Raw genomic sequence first — 18,577 nt, 5'->3', positions numbered from 1 at the left:
TTATTTAAAATACTTTAATAAGTTTTTAAATATTAAAATTTTATTTTATATATCTTTTTTATTATTAATAAAGTTCTTTATAATAAAGTTAACTTATAATAATTAATTAATAATTTTATAAATCTTTATATAAAGAGAGTAAATTTATATAAAGAGTGTAAAAAACACTTTATATATATAGTGTGTATAGTTAAAAGAGGTTAAATATAGCTCTCTAATTAGTTATAATTTAGAAGGAAAGAATGTATCTATATATTATTTATTTTTTCCTATATAAATATTTATTCTTAATTTATTTATCTCTAGAGCACTATTTAAGGAAATAGTGAAGGAACACCTGAGAAACATATGTCTCGGGCCTAATTTTCTTGTCTTTTTAATCTTTTTTCTTTCCTTTAGGGGTAAGAAAAGGGGAGGGCGAGGAGTAAACAGGTTGGGTTACGACGTTGGCCGGACGGAAAGTATCATAGACATCCCCTGAGTGGGGTGATTGTAGAAGGGGGGGGGGGAAGCAATCAAACGTGCTGGATTGGGTGACCACCGCCTTTTACGCCAAGACAGTCAGTCTCCTCCAGCAGTACGCGCTTCATATAACATTAGATCCATCCAAAGAATTCAAATAGTCCATTTCTGTTTCTCAATACAGATACAGATGCTAATCTACCACCAAACTAGGAGTGCCACATACCACCACCACCACCTAGGTACTACTATCACACAATACAATTACTAGTAAGAATTGCTTTTCTCCTCTTGCAGACACAACACGAAGCGATCGGGCGACCCTAAAAACAAGGACGGTGTTGTCTGTCGTTGGCCCGCTCGCATCATGGTGCGCCCAAAACCCTATCCGGCTTCGCAATCATTAAGTACAAGTATATTGACGCAGCCGGGGGCAAATAGCCCAACAAAGACACCGTTCCCAATTATCCAGATATGTTGTTTCGTTTTGTGATAAAACGTGCGTAGACCAAACACCCCCCCCCCCCCAAAAAAAAAAAGTGTGCTATCCACCCAGTTCGAATATGCAAGACGGGAGCACAGATCCGGCACCCGATAATCAGTATACCAAAAGGGAATCAGGATGTTCGAACATCCCAAGATGGACTAGGATTGTGCAGAAACACTCTCCCCATACCCCGCCGTCACATATCTAAACATGATGTCTCATACTGCATCAGTCGCCCGTTTGGACGAACAGTTCACCATTGGCGCCTCCGTCGATGGATTTCAGGCCAGTCGCTTTCTCTTGCGGTCATCATCTCCTCGTGGGTCATCCCCGTCGTCATTGTTCAGGATATGGGCCATGCTTCCGCGCCGAGTTGGTGGAGCTGAGCTGTCTTGGAAGATACTCCTTCGGCTCTGTGTGGCTGAGCCCCACTCCCAGTTCCTCAGCTTCTCAAACCCGTCACCGTTCGAAAAGTTGGGCTGTGCTGGCGGCGGGCTGGATGGTCGGGAATGGGACTGGTGACTCGCTGGGAAAGGGTATTGTGAGAAGGACTCGCGACGTTCGTCGGGCGGGCCGAGGTGGCTGGGCGAAGATGGGAGATGGCTGGAGGGTGGTCCCGAGGAGAAGGGGGGCGGCTGGGGCTGCCATCCGTGAGCGCGTATATCTGCTGAGGTATGTCGTCGAGCGAGACTGCCCGGATGCTCCACAGCGGCGAGTGGGTGAGGCGCCGCGGGAGGGGGCGGCGGGGCCTGTGGACGCAGGGTAGATGGCGATTGCGCCGGCGGGGTGGAAACCTGATTCATAGTGCTGCCGCCAATGGAGCCATACGGGCGGCGTGTGGAGATGGAAAGATTGGATGGGACTGACGGCCTGTAGTCGTACGGCGCACGAGTTTGGCCCGGTGGAGCAAGACTCGACCTTCGCTGGTCGTCCTGTGGTAGCTGCCGGGGCGAGACCGGCGCGTTCTCCACACTGCCGAGGTATGCACGGCTGGTCGAGTACGGTCCTTCGTGAGGATCTTCCAGGCCACGAATAATCTCAGCCTGACGCTGGATATCCCCCCTCAATGTGAGGGCTTCGGTCATGTCAGCCGTGTCTCTCAGGACTCGACAGCGGTTGTGTGAAGCTTACCGTCTCTGTGAATGGGGTTTTCCGGTGACACCAGGGTCATCAGAATCCGCGACTGTTCTTGATTGAAGGACAGGAGTCGGTTGACAGAGTCGAGAAGTGCTTGATGTTTGACCTGCATGTAATGTGCGTTGGACTCGGACCGGTCGAGCCTTGCGTAGAGGTCCTGTACACTGCGCTCGATCCCAAAGAGCCTGGGATCACCACCGCCGTCTTGTATGGGCTGCATCGGTTCGGCGGGCGTCCCTGGCTGTGACTGCGGTGCCTTTTGTTGGGTACCAAGGGCGTGGCGAGAAGCGCGGCGCTTGATTTCTCGCAGGCCGATCAAATCGCCCCTCTTGAAGCTGTTGTTCCCGTGCTTGAATTCCCACAGGGGGTGCTCGGGACTGCCGTTGTGGAACACGTCGCTCACTGTTGTCCGATTAATAAGCTGCATGGCGCCTCTTGTGTCAAGAGATTACCTACCCTTGTGGAAACCATACATGTTGAGCTGGCGGACGAACGAGGAGATGTTGGTGTGTTTGAAGTATTGTCTGGCAGGCTTCACGTCAGTGGCGCGGGCCCTAATGACGAAAAACACCAGAGGCACACATACGCAAGCACCTTGGAGAACTCCGAGGTCGGCGACATGACGAAGCTCTCCTCAGTATTTGACCAAGATATGAGGTGTGATATGTTGCTGTCCTCGAGCATACTGCAGGTGGGTCAGCATCGACGTTGATGGGTACCAGAGGACAGCCATGGGACGGCGCACTTGTATAACTTGTGTATAAATGCTGTCTGAACGATCTTTGGGCCGTGGACGGCGGCGGCGGCCGCTGTGGGCGCCGGCATTGTCATGACACTGCTTGACCCTTGGGCCTCTGAGCGGGTGGGGGTGCCATTGGTGTCTCGATCCCTCTCCCGATCAGGACTCTTTGTAGTAGAGGCAGGCGCAGATGAGTTGGTAGGAGTGGTGATGTCCATGGGCTCGCTGTCCGGGGCCGACATCTGAATGGTTGGCGTACGGATTGGAACGGTGCGCGGGGCCATTGGATCATCCTTGACATGTCCGTCCCCAAGTAGCGATCTATGCGGGCTATCCATCACCTGTGCCATCTGACCATGCGAAGATAAGGCCGTCAGCATCTGGTCCACAACGGCGGGCGGGGAGCGGAAGGACGGGCGGTGTTCGGTACGGCGAAAGTGGACCGGACCAGGCAGCGAGGCAGCCCCCGAGGTTGTGCTGGGCCACGGAGACCTGGGGCGTGGGAGCTGGAGGCTGGCAGGGAGGGGAGCGGGCTCTGGAAGGGGCAGAACTTAGACACACCGCATAGCTTCTCGCATGGGGCTCTGAAGGTGAGGTGTTGGTCCAGGTCAAGGCACGTCGAAGCGGCCCCTCTTTGTCTGCCCAAAGGGACGGCCTTCCTGCCGCCTCCCGAAAACTCAAGAGCTTGATGCCGGGGGGCGCGTCTCAGGCGGCGGGTTACCCGAACAGGAATTCCTGGGCTGGGTTGGGCTCCACGGGGATGCGCCGGCAGGCGCTGGGGGGTGGATGCGTGTGATATGTGTGATATGTGGCCGATTGTCGAGCACACGCGGGTGCTGTCGGTCAATGCAGCCCGGTCAGAGGCTGGGCGGAGGTGGGCACTGCAGGGCTGGTGGGTATCATGCCTTTCGAGCTTGGCCGTCGCAGTCTCTGCGGCCTTGGGAGCTGTTGGCGATTGCCCCGGGGCTGTCGCCGCAGCTGTGCCGGAGGGCCGGCGCGGTCTTGGGCCGAGGAGCACGTGTGCAGGAGACAGGCCGGAGCAGGGATCGTGGGCGGGCGTCGTCGTAATGCCGGGCAGATAGAGATAGATATGTGAATGGGGCCGGCTGGAGTCGCGGGTTTGCGGGTGCCGGGTGCGGGCGAGGGCGAGGGCGAGGGCGAGGGCGAGGGCGAGGGCGTAGGTCGCGGGAGCAGGTGTCGTAGTAGGGCCGTCTGGCAATGGTTCTTGCCCTGGTGGACTCTGTGGACTCTGTGCACTCAGTGGCCTCGTGTCGTCGTCGAGTGCATGGTGGGCAATTGGAGGGCGAGGCTTGAGATTAGTAGGTCGTCGAAAAGGAGCTGGACAATTTGGAGCAGGCCCGGTCGAGGTTATTAGGGGGCCCCAAGGAAGCAAGCCCCCAGGGTGGTGGGAGGGGGGTAGGCACGTACCACATGGGCACATGCAGGAGAGGATACTACTACTCCGTACTGCTGTGTAGAGCTTGCCTGGCACGGGGCAGGAGCGCTGGGCCAGGTCCAGCCGGCTCTCCACCCCGGCCTCGCTCACTGGTGGTCAAAAGCCCCGAGCAGAACTCTGAAAAGGCTGCTAGTGCTATATCTAGCATGCGCGAGTGCCCACCTGTGGAGCTTGGGGCAGGAGGGAGGGAGGGTACCTGGGCTCACCGCTTCGCGACACGACTCTGCAGAGTACTGGCCGGCATTTTCTGGCTGGTGGGCATTGTCACTGGCAATGACTGGGCACTGTCACTGGGCAGAGCTGACGACGGGCTGCAACGGTGCAAGCACGGGCAGACTGCCGCAGTACCTGGGTACCTGGGTACCTAGGTACCTAGGTACCTAGGTGCCCGGCCACTCAGACCTGTACGGGGTACCGGTGCAGTCTGGTGTGGGCTGAGAGGACCTCTTTCGTCTTCACCCACGCGCGTTTCCAATCCCAACCCGCGTTTTGCCTGATGAGGTGAGAAACAGCGGGTGCTCTGGGCTGGCTCCATTCCTGACCCGACGTTGAGCCTTGCATCCACCCACTCGCCCGCCAGCCAGCCAATTACCACCTGCCCTACCGTCCAACCAGTGCGTGGGGACCGGGCGGGTAGTAGGGCAGCAAGGCAGGGGTCGAAAAATCGAACATCTGGAAACTTGGGGTCTGGCCTTCCAGAACCTGCGCAAGGACGAAGAAGCAGGGCGCCAGAACGCCCAGAACGCCAGAACGCCAGCACGGCGGCACGGCGGCACGCAAGCTACCACCACCCAGTCAGCCGCAGACATGTGGATGAATTGGACGGACCAGACGAACCACCCGCAGTGCAGCCCACGTCACGAGATGCGATTTGAGCGATCTCGCCCGCTCTTCACGCACTTGCTGCCTCGCAACCGTGTCAAGACTCAAACCTCCGCCTCCCAACCTCGCCGCGACGGGATGATCTCGCGGGGACGTTGCCTGCCTGGCCCAGCCCACCACCCACATGCCTTTTGACGCACCTTGGGCCTGACAAGTTCAGATTGTCCCGCCCCCGGACGCTCCCCAAGATACGATTCGCCATTGCCTGCGCCTCGCCCCAGCTGCCCACCTGCGTCAGAGCCTCAGAGGTGACTTGCGGGAAACACAGGTGGAAGCATCAGCGTCGCCATCGGCCCGCCCAAAATCATCCTCACGCTGCAATCGCCGCATCTTGCGACCAAGGGACGGTGCAGCCGGGGCCAGCCACCGGCCCTCGACCAACACGCCGGGGCAGGCCGCCGCACGGGCGAAGCTCGACCGCTGCCCAGGTGGCAATTGGACAGCTTCCCCGCCGGGAACTAACCCGCCCGAACGAATCCAACACGCCCAAGATCTGGCAGGCCTGGCAGGCCTGGCAGGCCAGAGCTCCCAGTCCGCATCAGGAAGCTTGGTGTTTCTGCTGGCCTGAACGAGAACTAGTCCGCCTGCCACCCCTCTGTATCCAGACCAACTGCCAACCATGAAACCATGACCCCTCCCCTGCCCTGTCCTGCGTCTCTCAACGTCCAACCACAAGGCTTGGTCACTGGCCAGCCCGCAAACCTTCCGTCGGCCGACGGTACATTCGATTGAACCAGCGGCCTTCTGGCAACTTTCTGCATGTTTAAACTTTGCCGCCCGTACGATGTCGTGCAGCCGTGGAAGCCCCGGCCCAGCTGACTCTGACCAGCATGGGATGATGGATCAAGCTTACCCGGCCCTCAGACAGAAATTTTCTCAACCACCTGCGTACTACGGCAGCGGCAGCTCCAGCGGCAGCTCTGCGCGTCTCGAGCTTCTGGCTTTGGGTCCGACGACGCTGGCGCTGTGGCTGGGGTTCATTTCACCCTCCTGCATGTGCGACGCCCAGGTTTCGGGATGATCGTCTCCCTGACACACCGTTGAAAAGGCAGAAGCGAGGCAGCTCTCGCTGGTATCCCACTGAAAGTTTCAAATGCCATTGTCGAAACCTGGCATCTCCCCTCCCACGGGTTCGAGCCGCCACCGGGGTCAATCCCGGCGGCGATAGTTCACCGTGTGTCACCTGGACCTCCGCACAAGAACCCACATCCTGGGCTGCACTTGTTCGCGTTCCCGAAACTTCCAATCTACTTCCAATCTACTTCTCTTACTTCTCTTGACTGGACGTGACCGCTCTTTTTCCACTGCACTATTTATTGGCAGCGTGGGGACGTTGTTGTACTATGTAGTACCCCCCAGCACCAGCACCAGCACCAGCGGGCGAGGGGGACACACAAGTTCTCGGTGTGCTGATGAGCCCAACCGTGCATTCTCACATCTATGCGTGACATATCGCCTACCCGGGCTGCCATACAAGGCCCACAGGCAATGCGTTTCCATGTTTCCTACCGCCGACTGGGGAAGCCTCAAACGCGAGAAAGTAACCACGGGCAGTGTGACCCAATACCACGGTAGATTCTCCCACCCTATAACGCGTTCGGTATCTTCCGCCCGCCGGGTACGCCTCAATCGGCCGTTCAGAAAGGTTTCCCACTACAACGCTCCGTGACGAACTTGTTTCTGTTCTGTTCCTTGTGCGCGGGCGATCTGCTCGTCCTGGTATGGCGCACGCACATGGTGGCTGAACGATATGCACGACGATCCCCTTCCTTTGCTTCTTCTCATTCCGCCCGCCGCTACGCTCCCACTAGGGTCACCTTCACAACCCCGGGCCCTCGTGAAATCACACCTGTTTCCCCGGCAGCCCGGCCGTCTTTTGCGATCGTCAGGGGTCAGAACGACGCCAACGCCGGATCTCTTCCCCCGCTCCCTTTAATCATGCCCGGCGAGCCTTCTACAGTTTCTGGCAGCTGTCATAGCGCACACAAGATCGCCAACAGACGGCGCATCTGGTTTCACGGTTAAAATGCACGATGCCTCCTGCATGCTCACCTTGTCAGGTCTGGACCCTTACCCGGCTGAGGGCCATTCCGAATCCTGGCAGGACCAGACTACAAACACGATTTGGGTTTGATGGTGAGGCTTACTGTTAGACCCCCAGCGCTACCACACCCTGCTGGGCGCTTCGATTGCGTCGGTCGCGAAGGCTGCCTTGGGAGGCGACCTTCGTCGGGGTCATTGCCCGCTGAGGTCTGGTCCGGTGGGGTCTGGTCCGGTGAGGCCTGATTCGCGCTGCTCGACTTCTCATGCTTGGGCGCTGCAAACTCCAGACTATAAGAGGTGTGGGGATGCATTGCTCAACGTGAACAACCTGTGGTTTCTCCATGTCCATCAGAGAGGCGCAACACGAGGTCATGCGTGCACTAACCGTAGAATGTGTAATGCCATTGAGTAGAGCAGCCAACACGCAAAAGCGGGATTCCCACCATCGGTACCAGGAGCGCAACAGTCCAATAACCAATTACGCCTACAAATCATCGTAGTCCATCCCGTCACCCCTCTTGTCGCCGAGCTCCCTGATCTTCTCGCCAAGGATCGTCCTCCCGTACCTCTCGGCCACCTTGCCCGCTGCCTCGACCATCCTGCCTGTGCGGTCCCGCATCAGCTCCACCATCTCCAATGCGCGCATACCGCGCTCCTCGCCCTCGCGACACTCTATCGCCAGCAGCTGAAGCAGCGCCTTGTCCATCTCGATCTCGAGCCGGGCCAGCACCGCGCGCTGTGAGTGGCTGCCCGACGTCGAGTCGGCTAGGTCTTGCACCTGCGCCGCCTGAACCCCACGCAGCAAGAACTGTTGCTCGAGCTTGCGGGACTCGGATGACTCGTCGTCGTCAGGCTTGGAGGAGTCCTCGTCCTCGTCCTCCATGTCCTCGTCGCCGTCGCCGGTCCTAGCCCTAGCCCTAGCCTTGGGCGGTGCCGAGGTAAGCGGCACGGAGAAGTCGAACTCGGAGAGAAGAGGCCTTGGGAAGTAGGGATACTGGTCTCCACCCTTGAGTATGATGCAGTGGAACCTGTTGTCAGCGACTGCGATAGGAAAGTAGCTCTCGGTCTTGCGGCCTGAAGCCAGACGGGGAAGGAGCTTGGTGTCCAGGAGTGGGATCCATGATGCTCGTGACGGCTGCCGCCAGTGAAGGAGCGTCAAGAGCGTGCCAGTAGAGTCGTATATGCATGGGTCCTTTGATTCTGATCAGCTGGTCTGTGTGCTCGTGAGGGGGGGGGGCTGGCTATGCGTGACAAACTTACGCCATTATCGGAGAAGAAGACGCTCTTGACGGTGGCGCCTTCAGGTAGAGCAACCGTATCTTCGTTCTGGCAAATCTCATCGCGTTTGATATTCTCAATCGAGTAGAGAAGCCTCGTCCTTCCATCGGCACCACAGGGCCCGTTTCCGATTGTGAGAACATAGTCCCGCCAGCTGGCACACGTCACCATTGGAGTGCTCTTTGGCCGGTACACACGGTAGGGAATGCCGAACAAGGTGTAGACTCGAACGTAATTCGCCGACGTTGTCACAGTTATGAAGGAGTCACCCAGGGACATGGCCAGGACTGCCTCTCCCTCCGGAAGCTCTGTTCTCCAGTCGTTACGCTTCGTCCACGTTTCGTGCGGCCGGTAGAAGATCGACGCAGGTGCATCGTCTTTCGGGGGGCATGCAAACAGGGCGCCGTGCTCGCCGAGACAGGCCTTGTCATAGAGAAAGGTGTCTGTAAAGTGGAAGTCGCGGTGGAACTCATGATCATAGAACTCCACAGTCACTGTGTGATGGGTGTCCTGGTCGACAGTCCAGACGAACCCAATCAGGTTGAGGCATAAGTACTTTCTGTTTCCCCGCCACGGAGTCGCTCCCGGCTGGAACGGCTCGTGTAAGCGCGGCTGAAGTATATTGGCCCGCTTATTTGGATAATGACCGAAGCCTTCGTCGTCGTCAGCCGGCCTCTTGCGACCAAGAGTGTATCCGGCTCCGTCGTCATCAATAACAAAATTGTCGTCGTCTTCGCCAAAGCCATCGTCGAGCAGAGAGTCCAGGTCATCGGTCAGATCTGTGCGAGCTGCTTCTAGGCGGGCCTTGTCGCTGTTGACTTGTGGCCTCCGACCGTTGGCTGTGGTCTCGTCGCGGGGGTCGTGGATGAAAGGCGCCGGCTGCCTTGTCAGCTTCAGGAGGATAGAGAACTGGCTCGAGATGAAGTCCGGGCATATATAGACCTCGCCGTCGGCGGTAGTGAGGGAGAGAAGGTTATTGGTTGGATGCCAGGCTATATCTATGACATTTGGATAATCGTATCTGCCGATGACAGTCTGATCTTTGGTCTGCCAGATGAGGACCTTCCGGTCCTTGGCTGCCGTTGCGAGCATGGCGCCGTTTGGTGACCAGGCTACGGCAGTGATGTCGCCCTCATGTCCGTTCCTGAAGGACCTCTGGTTCTCCCAGTCATCTTTGGAGACGACCTGGATGTCTCGGATTGGCGTCGGAACTGCAAAGGCCCTCCCATCTGGGTGCCAGGCGACGCAAGAAGAAGCGTCCTCGTTTGTGTCCAACGAACCAATAGCCCCGTCGACCTTCCTTATCAGCTCGGGTTCCTCCGAGGTCATTGAGTAGACGTAGATGACGCCGTCGGTACATGAAAGGGTGAGCATGCTGCCCTTTGGGTCGAACGAGACATGCTTGGTCGGCTTCCCGTGCTCCTTGAGGGTAAACATCCTGGAGTTGTCGGCAGTCCCGACGACCTTGACGGTGAGCTCGTCGCTGGCGACAGCACAGAGCTTCCCATCTGGGGAGAGGGCGACATCGCGCACGGGGAGGGTGCAGCGGGTCAGGAATCTGTCGAAGGAGCTGGACTCGAGGGAATACAGGCTCACGGTGCCGTCCTCGGAGCCGACTATGAAGAAGTCGTCATTGGCGGCGACGCTGACATTCTGCTCCTGGCACTCGTCGATGTTGGTAGGCTCTCCATCAAAGCCGGTCTTGTATATGCGGATTGTGTTGTTGGATCCGACGGTGACGAGCTTTGAACCGTCTGGGGTGTATGCACAGCGCGTTGTGCCGTGTGTGTGAGCCGGCCGGGGGCGAACACGCTGCGCCGCCGAAGCCATCATCAAGTTTTGAGATCAACCAGGGCTCTGCGCTATTGTGGGACGTCGGCGCTGTGGTCAAAGATGGATGCTCGAAACATTCGAGGTTGATGGGCTTCTGGACGCGTCTCGAGTGAGACGCGACGTGGGGCTCCAATTAACGTCGTGTTGACAGGGGTGCAATGCGCTGCTGCGGTACGGAGTAGTCTACCGAGTGCTTAAGTACCTAGTACACTCGCGCAGCAGGGGTCTACGTGCTGTCCAAATCCTCACCTAGGCACTTGGCTCACCATTCATCGCAGCCCAGTGACGGCCTTCTGGCTCTACAACGCACCAGCCCGCACCGCACCGCAGCTCTCGACCATTCCGTTCTTATTCCGGCTTGTGCTTCTTAAATCTATTGCACGAACCCACCTCGCCATCAGCCAGGCTGCCACTTCCTACTGGGCTGGTTCGAGACGCGCTATCTGTCATCAGGGACTGCGTCCGCGAAGCCTTAACTTCGACATCGAACACTTCTTGCAGGCAGAGGATCGAAATGAATTCGTCGGATCCACGACACTTTTTTGAGTCAGAGTAAGTGGAGAGGGCACTGCCCGACCAAGTCCGAGGGCAACTTCGAGGAAAAGAGGGCTACAAGAAATGCTGATTCGAACTCTAGCGCCCAGCAGAGCCAGCGCGAAAGGAGGGAGGCCAAGTCGACCAACAAGTTTGGCAGGCCTGTTGTCCTCAAATCGAAGATAGCAGCAGCCTGTGTGGGCCCACAGTCCTCCTCCAACACCATTTTCGTTGCCGAGTCGGCAGGCTCTGTGAGTAGGGTCAATGTCGACGACCATGGCGCCAGGCCTGTGGTCTACCGCGGCCCAGCCGCACCAATTACCTGCGTGGCTGTGGGCGGCGCTCAGGGCAGAACTCTGGTTGCCGGCTCCTGGGACAGGAATGTGTGGTCGTGGGACACTGAGACCCGTCTGCCCGGCTGCAAGTTTGTCGGCCATTCCGACTTTGTCAAGGCTGTCACGTGTACCAGGATTGGCGGGAAGGATGTGCTCATCAGCGGTGGTGCTGACAAGAAGATCATGGTATGGGACATGACGGTCGGAAGCCGCCTGCACGTTCTACAGGACTCCTTGGCGGCCATGCTTGCCGTACAGTCGCTCGCCGTGGATCCTATTCTGAGCTCGGAAGACGAGGCTGTGGTCTTCAGCGCGGGCAGTGACCCCTTCATACGGAGGTGGAAGGTCCGACTGGATGGGTGGGAGCTGCTGGTGGATACAGAGCCGGGGACTCCAAAGGCTGAGCGAAGATTGGTCAAGGTGCACGAGACTGGGGTCTACAGGTTGCTTTTCGACCACTCGGGCGGGGAGATGGATCTGTGGACGGCAAGCGCAGATGGTTCCTCGAAATGCCTATCACGCAGCAAGGGCCTCAGCGTGGAAGACAGCTTCGAGCACGGCGGACACGTTCGTGCTGTGGCTGTGACAGACACATGGGTGGCCACCGCAGGCAGGGATGAAGACGTCAAGATCTGGGACAGGGCATCTGGGAAGCTGTACTGCTCTCTGGAAGGCCACTATGATGAGGTGACGGATATCGTGATTCTTGATGGTGGTCCTGGATGTGGGAAGAGACTGGCTAGTGTCAGTATTGACGGCACTGTCCGCACCTGGCCGCTTGACAAGGCCGGCATCGACAGCGCAGTCGAAGAACAGCGAAAGGCCGCTAACAAGGGCGCTGGCTGCGACCAGCCAGAAGAAGCATCGGAGAAAATGCTCACCGCTGAAGAAGAAGCAGAGCTGGCAGAGCTCTTGGGCGAGGATTAAATCCCCAAAACCTTGAAGATCATGATGCCGGGACCACCTCGGCCACTGCGCGATTGGGACTAATGTTCTTATAGCTTCGCGTGTGTAGCGAACCATCGGACCCCCGCAGACAAAATGCACGGGACTGGTGGCAACATCAGGGGATTGTCAAATCGCTCCCCGTCCTTCAAGTAGTGGACATCGGTGCATGTGCACTTTGACTGAGGATATGTCTGTTGCCTGACCCACCCACGGCTCTGCAGGACTCGAGGTGGCCATTGCGCGTTGGCGCACGTGCTGCTCGCATCCCCCAGAAATCAATCTGAGAAAGGACGTCCGGTTGGTGCGTCTTTTCGTTCTTGATCGGCCAGCAGCGTCAAGAGAGACACCCACTTGTTACGATCCCATTGTCGACTGTTGGCAATTCGCGCCAACGCGCCCGGGGCATAATCAGTGCCCTCATGCACCTGGCGAGTTGATCTCAGGCCGCGCAAACCGGGCGATGTCTCACAAGTAATCAAGGACGCCAAGCTGAGAGCAATGCAGGAGGACGCAGGGGTTCAGAACTAGCACAGTCTAGAGCAATAAATATTCAAAGAAGGTAAAATTCATTATTATAAATATCTATACTCTAAACCTTAACTACTCTCTTTCCCCCTCTTATTCTATCTCTTCTTTTCTTTTTTCTTTTAAATCTTTTAAAATATTTAAATATTATTCTTATATTTATACTTTTTAAATTTTAAATTAAAATTATATAAAAACTTTATATTTTTAAAAAATAGAATTTATAAATAAATTATTTATATACTCTGTGTGACGGTACGAGCTTATAAGTGGTAGATTCTAAGTTAAGACAACTTGGAATTATGGTCTTTTGGCTGGGGCGTCCATGGGTACCACTCCACGGGTCCGTCTCACTCTACTTATCTTATCAACCTAGGTGGCCTCCATACCTCTCATAACGCGAGATTATAGCTCTACTACTTCCTCCCTACTATCTCTTAGGCAACCATAGCTTTAAATTAATAATTCCTCATAGATAATTTGAACCTCTTTCACTATTAGTTATAAGGACCGTCTCACCTCCCTCTCTCTTTTTCCCTCCCTCTTTTTCCCTCCCTCTTTTTCCCTCCCTCTTTTTCCCTCCCTCCTTTTCCCCTCCTCTTCCCCTTTTTTATTTTTATTTTTCTTTTTTCCTTTTTTCTTTTTCTTTTCCTCTTTTAATTTTTTTCTATCTTTTTTTCTTCTATTTTTTCTTTAATTAATTTATAATTTATATTATATTTATTTATATTATATTTATTTATATTATATTTATTTATTTATACTTATTTTTATATTATATTTATTTCTTTATATTATATTTATTTTTTTATATTATATTTATTTTTTTATATTATATTTATTTTTTTATATTATATTTATTTTTATATTATATTTATTTTTATATTATATTTATTTTTTATATTATATTCATTTTTATATTATATTTATTTCTTTATATTATATTTATTTTTATATTATATTTATTTCTTTATATTATATTTATTTTTATATTATATTTATATTAAATAAATTAATATTTAATATAATAAATAATTAAAATATTAATTAATCTTACTTAATTAATTAATAAACTAACTTATTTAAAACTTTAATTTAATTTTTTATAATTTAATAAACTATTTAAATTTATTATTATTTAATTATACTTTAAAGTAACTTTTATATTTAATTATTTAAAAAAGTTAAAATAATTAAATTAATTAAATAAATATTAAAATTTATTATTTAAGTTAAACTTAAATAATAATATAAATATTAAGTTATATTAATTAAGTATTAATATAGTAAATAAAGAAAATATACTTCTTACTTAGCTATAATATCCTTTATACACACAAGTCGTGGTATCTTTCAGCTCGCAAACTCATGACGGGTTGAAACAATAGCTGCAGGACAGTCGCTGCAGGACACTTACTGGCAGACTGGGCAGGCGCCAATGCAGTGTGAGGCGCGCACCCACGCTGCCACGAGGGTCTTATAGGCACGCCAGGCTTCGGACCAAGACACCCTGCCATTGGCCGACGGTAATTACGGCTCGCCACTCATCAGGCATGCGTACTATACGACCCAGTGCTTCCGTGTGCAAGCTCTTACACTCGCCCTCTGCGCCGTCAGGAATGGACTATTGGCTACCACGCATCCGACGCCTGCGTGACCAGGGCCGGGAAGTGGACTGCAGAGCTAATGTCGTGCATCATGAAGGCTGCGGCTGGCCCCCTGGACGGAGTAATCTGTACATACGGAGTCTGGGAGTACGGGCCCAGCGTTCGTCGGTACCTTGCTAGACGCCTTCGGGAAAGGCCAAATCTCGGACCACCCAGCGCCAGTGCATCTCGCGTCTCCAGATCGATCTGAACCAGGCCTGTCGACAGCGCTCGGATGTGAGAGGAGCGCTCAGACACGGCCTGCCTTGTGCCCATTGGCTGTCGGCGAGGGCGATGTCGTCTCCAAGTTGCCCAAGGAGCCGGAGCCGGCCTGGCCTGGGCCGTGGGCCGTTTAAGCCCGAGCGATCGCAGATGGGCAGGGGAGCGCTTCTGCATCACCATGTTCCTCACGTTGGACGAGCGAAGCCACTGCCCACCTGGGCATCTTTGTCTTCGGGAGGAAACTGGCTGTGGCTACCCGTCGCCGCCCAGCCAGGCTCAAGAGCCAGCCACAAAAAGGAAAGCGGGCGAGGTGTAGGTGGCCCAAGGTAGGGCCCAAGTTCCCTGGGCCCAGGGCAGGACAGTTGATTTCTTTCCCCCCGTCTTTCCTCGCGTCTTGTCTTCTCTCTGCCACCTCTGTCTGGTCGTCTGGTCGTCGTCTGGTCTTGTGGTCGTCTGCGCTGCCGTCCGTTGTCGAGCAAGATTATTGAGTTTGTCGGTTCCCCGGGCATCGACTTGGCCCTACCGTCACCGTCACGGCCATCCTTCACGTTGCATTCACCAATCTCACCCTGTTACTTCCTGGCCTGCATAATTACGCTCGTTGTCGAATTGCCACACTCGATACCCTGATTTGGTCATTCACGAGCGTTGCGACCCCTGCCGTCACAAGTATAAGACAGTCGGCCGCTCATCAGACTTGATACACCCCGTACCCGTGCCCGAACCCGTGCCCGGTCTCTTGCTCGCCGTCTGGAGCCAGCCGACATGGAAACTCAAAATCCTTGTTACGGGACTCTGGTGGCTCTCGAAGGCTCACCTGATGCCGTCAAAACGCAGCTGAACTTATTACCAGCATCGCCTCAACTGCTGGTCCTGCCCAGTTTGCAGAGCTACATGGGGAACCCCGGTGACGGCACATTCCATGCACGTTCGTTGATCAAGCAAGTGCACAATGCTGCAAACAAGAGGCAAGAGGACGCCGTCCGATTCTTACAACATGCAACCCCCACCAACAAAAGGCTGGTCTTCCTGAACGGCGGCACCGCAAGTGCCGTCTCCTACTGCATAACAGCCATCAGCGAAAACCAGACGTCCGGAGACATCCACGAGGCAGAATTGATGTTTAGGAATATCGCTCTCGAGGGGCTCAGGGGCTTGGATCGTGAGGACAAGCACTCAGATGAGGCGACACTGTGCATGTTGGGCAGGGAAAAGATTTCTGGCGAGTCAATCTTGGGCATCGAGGAACCCGAAGACCCGATCACCAGGGCGATGAGGGCAGCTGATATGCTCTACAAAGAGACGGATTCCCTGCAACCGATCGACTGCTACATCAGGACCCGGCCGCGGAGCCTGAGCCTGCCTATGTATGGATATTCGGATGGAACGGGCGAACCATCGCCCTTCTTTGTTTTTGGGCCGGCACCTCACGACGACACCCAGTCGCACTCGGAAGACGACAACAACAACCTGGTGGACTGTCGGGGCATGGCAGAGGACGAGTTCGCGAAGCTCTGTGCCATCAAGTTCCAGACTGATGCCTCTGGTGAGGACCTGCCCGCCCTAGATCATTCAGCAGACTGTACAGGCGAGTCTTACTGTGTCGCAGAGGCAAGATCCTCGACCCGTAGGTCGGACGCCTTGTTGTCGCCTCCTGCGACGCCGGATGGCGTTGTCTATGGTGAGGCACGGGTGGTGCAGATGCGAGCGTCAAAGATGCAGGTGACACTGAGAGAGTCTCGCTCTCTTGATGACCTTGAGTTGGAGGCAACTAGAAGCCGCCGCGCCGAGTTGGAGATGACTTCGATAGCGGGCCGGGTAGCACCGCCCGTCGATAATCCAGACGCCAGAAGCCGGCATTTGTCTATCAACGACAAGCCATACCCAACCAGTACCCTCCTTCATTTGCCCCAAGCCCGGTTTGTCAAGGCCAACACAACGACGATCCGGAAGTCTCCCACCTTTGTGAGACGCGTGCCAAAGCCTGCAAGAGATTGTTACGTCGATCGAGGGACGGACGCCGCTGCAGACATGCAGGAGGACCTGGATGAGCCCTTCCAGCCGCTTCTGCCAATATTGGAAGACCTTTCAATCCACATGACCAGCCAGGCAACTGATGCGGTCCTTGGAATGGTAATTGAGTACTTCAAGGCTGGAGCATTTCCCGTCGCACCATTTCCTGCTTCACTGCAGACTTTGCCGACTGATTCTTGCCCGTCGACCCCCAGGACGGCAGATTTGTTCGATCTGGAACAAGATGCAGATGCAGGCCTATCCCCTGTCATTGAGCATCCAGGAGCTGAAGAAGCAGGGGAGTACGACCCATTCGCGGCTCGAGGACGCGATGTCAGAGCATCTTGCCTTGCTCTCCAACCACCGAGCCCCCCTCCCCCAGCAAGTGTGCCGCCGGACTCGCGTCAGCCACCGATCTCAGCCCCGATATCTCCAATGATACAAAGGGACATGGAGTCTAGGTTCCACGACTTCTCAACTACAGGAAGTCTGAACGCAGTCGCGACGCAGAATGCACTCAGATCCGTGTTAGAGGTGTACTTTCCCCCACCTGACAGCAGCTGCCCCCATCAGATCGACTTCCCAATGCTTCAGGATATCGGTAGCCTATGGCGGCCGATCTTCGGTAAAAAGGCAACCTCGGATTGCGGCGATGACAATTCCGAGAACACGCCAGACTTGATTCTCGCGATGGGTCGCCAGAATGGTGTCAAGAGGGAATTGCTTTCCACACTCACTGGCCAGGTGGAAAGGCTCGGCACAAAGTCGAGCGGGATGTCCCGAAGCGGTCGTTTGGATCTGAGGTATGGGATGACAACCCCCCCCCCCAAAACAAAAGTGTACCTTGTCCGCTGACCAGATCCAAGGTATCTGGTAGCCAACGCGATGCAATCACTCGCTGTTCAGGCGGTGGCTCACCACACCCAGACCAAACCTTCCAACGACCCCTACTTCCTGGCTGGCCTCGTAGTCCCTCAGCTTGAGGCATACCTAGCAGCCAACTATGGCACTCGCTTCCTCCTGCTGGAATACCCAGCGGAGCATCTGGCGACGGTGCTGGCTCTTCAGAGACTGATCGGCTCCGAGTTGTTCAAGGTCGCTGGGATAATTGATTCGGAGGCGACCTCTCCTTCTCCAATCGGTGTCTCATCCCCGATCTCGAGCAGAAATAATTCCTACTCTACCGTTCCGTTGAGCAATACAGATGCCTGTGGTCTGGACTCCTTTAATCTTCCGGGCTCACCCTTCCCAGGCAAAGGGCCGGACACACAACCGGAAAATCCGAAATACTCCTTCTCTGAGGCCAACTATCTCCTCACGAGCTCAGCTACTGCATCTGAGATATCAGCCTTCACCGCGACCATCCTGAAGGACCTAACCGACATTGACAACTTCTATACGCCCGATGCAAGCAACCCGCCACCCGGCCGGCCCGGCACGGCCGCCGCCGGCACAGCCCTTCCAGCGCTGATGAGCAAGTTCACTTTGCAGGGGCCCAACGGTTCACCGGCTTACACGCACACCGCCGTGCTCGGCCCTGCTGTGAACCTGCCAGTGTCGCCCCCATACACCAATGACGGGGACGCTGGGTCCGGAAGGAGCACCCCACGAGTCGTCGCGGCCTCCGGATTAGCTGCGCACAACTTTCCCTTTCCGCCTCCCCCTGCCCCACGGTCGCCCTCACCAGCCCCATCCGTCGCCAGCTCAAGATCACGTGGGCCAGGTGGCCCGCACGGCGCGCGAGCGCGGTCGCAAACCCGGCGGAGGCTAGGAAGGATGGGTAATGAGGGCGGCCCTGACGATGCGGCCAGCATGTACGCCGTCAGTGTTGTGGAAGACGGCGAATTTTACGATGAGGAAGAGAAGCGGCTGATGCCTCTATACTTGCGGCAGAGCGAAATGAGAAAAGGCAACAGTCGGAAGGCTTTAAAATGGCTTGGTTTAGCATAAGCTGATCTAGTAATATACTTATATATGTTAAGAGTATTAACCTTTTCTAAATTTAGTATCTAATTATTATATAAAAATATTATATTA

At 54.7% G+C, this 18,577-nt stretch overlaps 4 protein-coding genes across 4 annotated transcripts; 2 read left to right on the top strand and 2 right to left on the bottom strand.

Moving 5' to 3' along the window:
* Nucleotides 1–605: 605 nt before the first annotated feature.
* Nucleotides 606–4,817, bottom strand: KVR01_009640 (uncharacterized protein). Its single transcript, XM_044786000.1, has 5 exons — nt 2,832–4,817; nt 2,673–2,771; nt 2,543–2,610; nt 2,081–2,488; nt 606–2,024 (listed from the first exon to the last, which is right to left on the bottom strand). Exons 1-5 carry the CDS (start codon nt 3,203–3,205, stop codon nt 1,231–1,233), a joined length of 1,743 nt encoding a protein of 580 aa, XP_044640888.1. The 5' UTR covers nt 3,206–4,817; the 3' UTR covers nt 606–1,230.
* A 1,984-nt stretch (nt 4,818–6,801) lies between these two features.
* KVR01_010058 (chromatin-binding protein CTF4) lies at nt 6,802–10,449 on the bottom strand. Its single transcript, XM_044783552.1, has 2 exons — nt 8,467–10,449; nt 6,802–8,398 (listed from the first exon to the last, which is right to left on the bottom strand). Exons 1-2 carry the CDS (start codon nt 10,315–10,317, stop codon nt 7,691–7,693), a joined length of 2,559 nt encoding a protein of 852 aa, XP_044641306.1. The 5' UTR covers nt 10,318–10,449; the 3' UTR covers nt 6,802–7,690.
* A 127-nt stretch (nt 10,450–10,576) lies between these two features.
* KVR01_009774 (uncharacterized protein) lies at nt 10,577–12,734 on the top strand. Its single transcript, XM_044788777.1, has 2 exons — nt 10,577–10,869; nt 10,955–12,734. Exons 1-2 carry the CDS (start codon nt 10,832–10,834, stop codon nt 12,111–12,113), a joined length of 1,197 nt encoding a protein of 398 aa, XP_044641022.1. The 5' UTR covers nt 10,577–10,831; the 3' UTR covers nt 12,114–12,734.
* A 1,761-nt stretch (nt 12,735–14,495) lies between these two features.
* On the top strand, nt 14,496–18,519 carry KVR01_009697 (uncharacterized protein). Its single transcript, XM_044789819.1, has 2 exons — nt 14,496–17,343; nt 17,407–18,519. Exons 1-2 carry the CDS (start codon nt 15,293–15,295, stop codon nt 18,488–18,490), a joined length of 3,135 nt encoding a protein of 1,044 aa, XP_044640945.1. The 5' UTR covers nt 14,496–15,292; the 3' UTR covers nt 18,491–18,519.
* Nucleotides 18,520–18,577: the final 58 nt, after the last annotated feature.

This window comes from Diaporthe batatas (assembly GCF_019321695.1).
Source record: "Diaporthe batatas strain CRI 302-4 chromosome Unknown Contig00012, whole genome shotgun sequence".
In the NCBI taxonomy this organism is placed as follows: domain Eukaryota; kingdom Fungi; phylum Ascomycota; class Sordariomycetes; order Diaporthales; family Diaporthaceae; genus Diaporthe; species Diaporthe batatas.
This window is presented reverse-complemented; position numbering and strand designations above follow the sequence as displayed.

Coding starts and splice junctions, on each gene's coding strand:
- KVR01_009640 (XM_044786000.1), bottom strand. CDS start 3,205: ATGCTGACGGCCTTATCTTCGCATGGTCAGATGGCACAGGTGATGGAT. Junction 2,772..2,831: donor TTTATACACAAGTTATACAA/GTGCGCCGTCCC, acceptor ACCCACCTGCAG/TATGCTCGAGGACAGCAACA. Junction 2,489..2,542: donor CATGTATGGTTTCCACAAGG/GTAGGTAATCTC, acceptor ATCGGACAACAG/TGAGCGACGTGTTCCACAAC.
- KVR01_010058 (XM_044783552.1), bottom strand. CDS start 10,317: ATGATGGCTTCGGCGGCGCAGCGTGTTCGCCCCCGGCCGGCTCACACA. Junction 8,399..8,466: donor TCTTCTTCTCCGATAATGGC/GTAAGTTTGTCA, acceptor TCAGAATCAAAG/GACCCATGCATATACGACTC.
- KVR01_009774 (XM_044788777.1), top strand. CDS start 10,832: ATGAATTCGTCGGATCCACGACACTTTTTTGAGTCAGA. Junction 10,870..10,954: donor CGACACTTTTTTGAGTCAGA/GTAAGTGGAGAG, acceptor TTCGAACTCTAG/CGCCCAGCAGAGCCAGCGCG.
- KVR01_009697 (XM_044789819.1), top strand. CDS start 15,293: ATGGAAACTCAAAATCCTTGTTACGGGACTCTGGTGGCTCTCGAAGGC. Junction 17,344..17,406: donor AGCGGTCGTTTGGATCTGAG/GTATGGGATGAC, acceptor ACCAGATCCAAG/GTATCTGGTAGCCAACGCGA.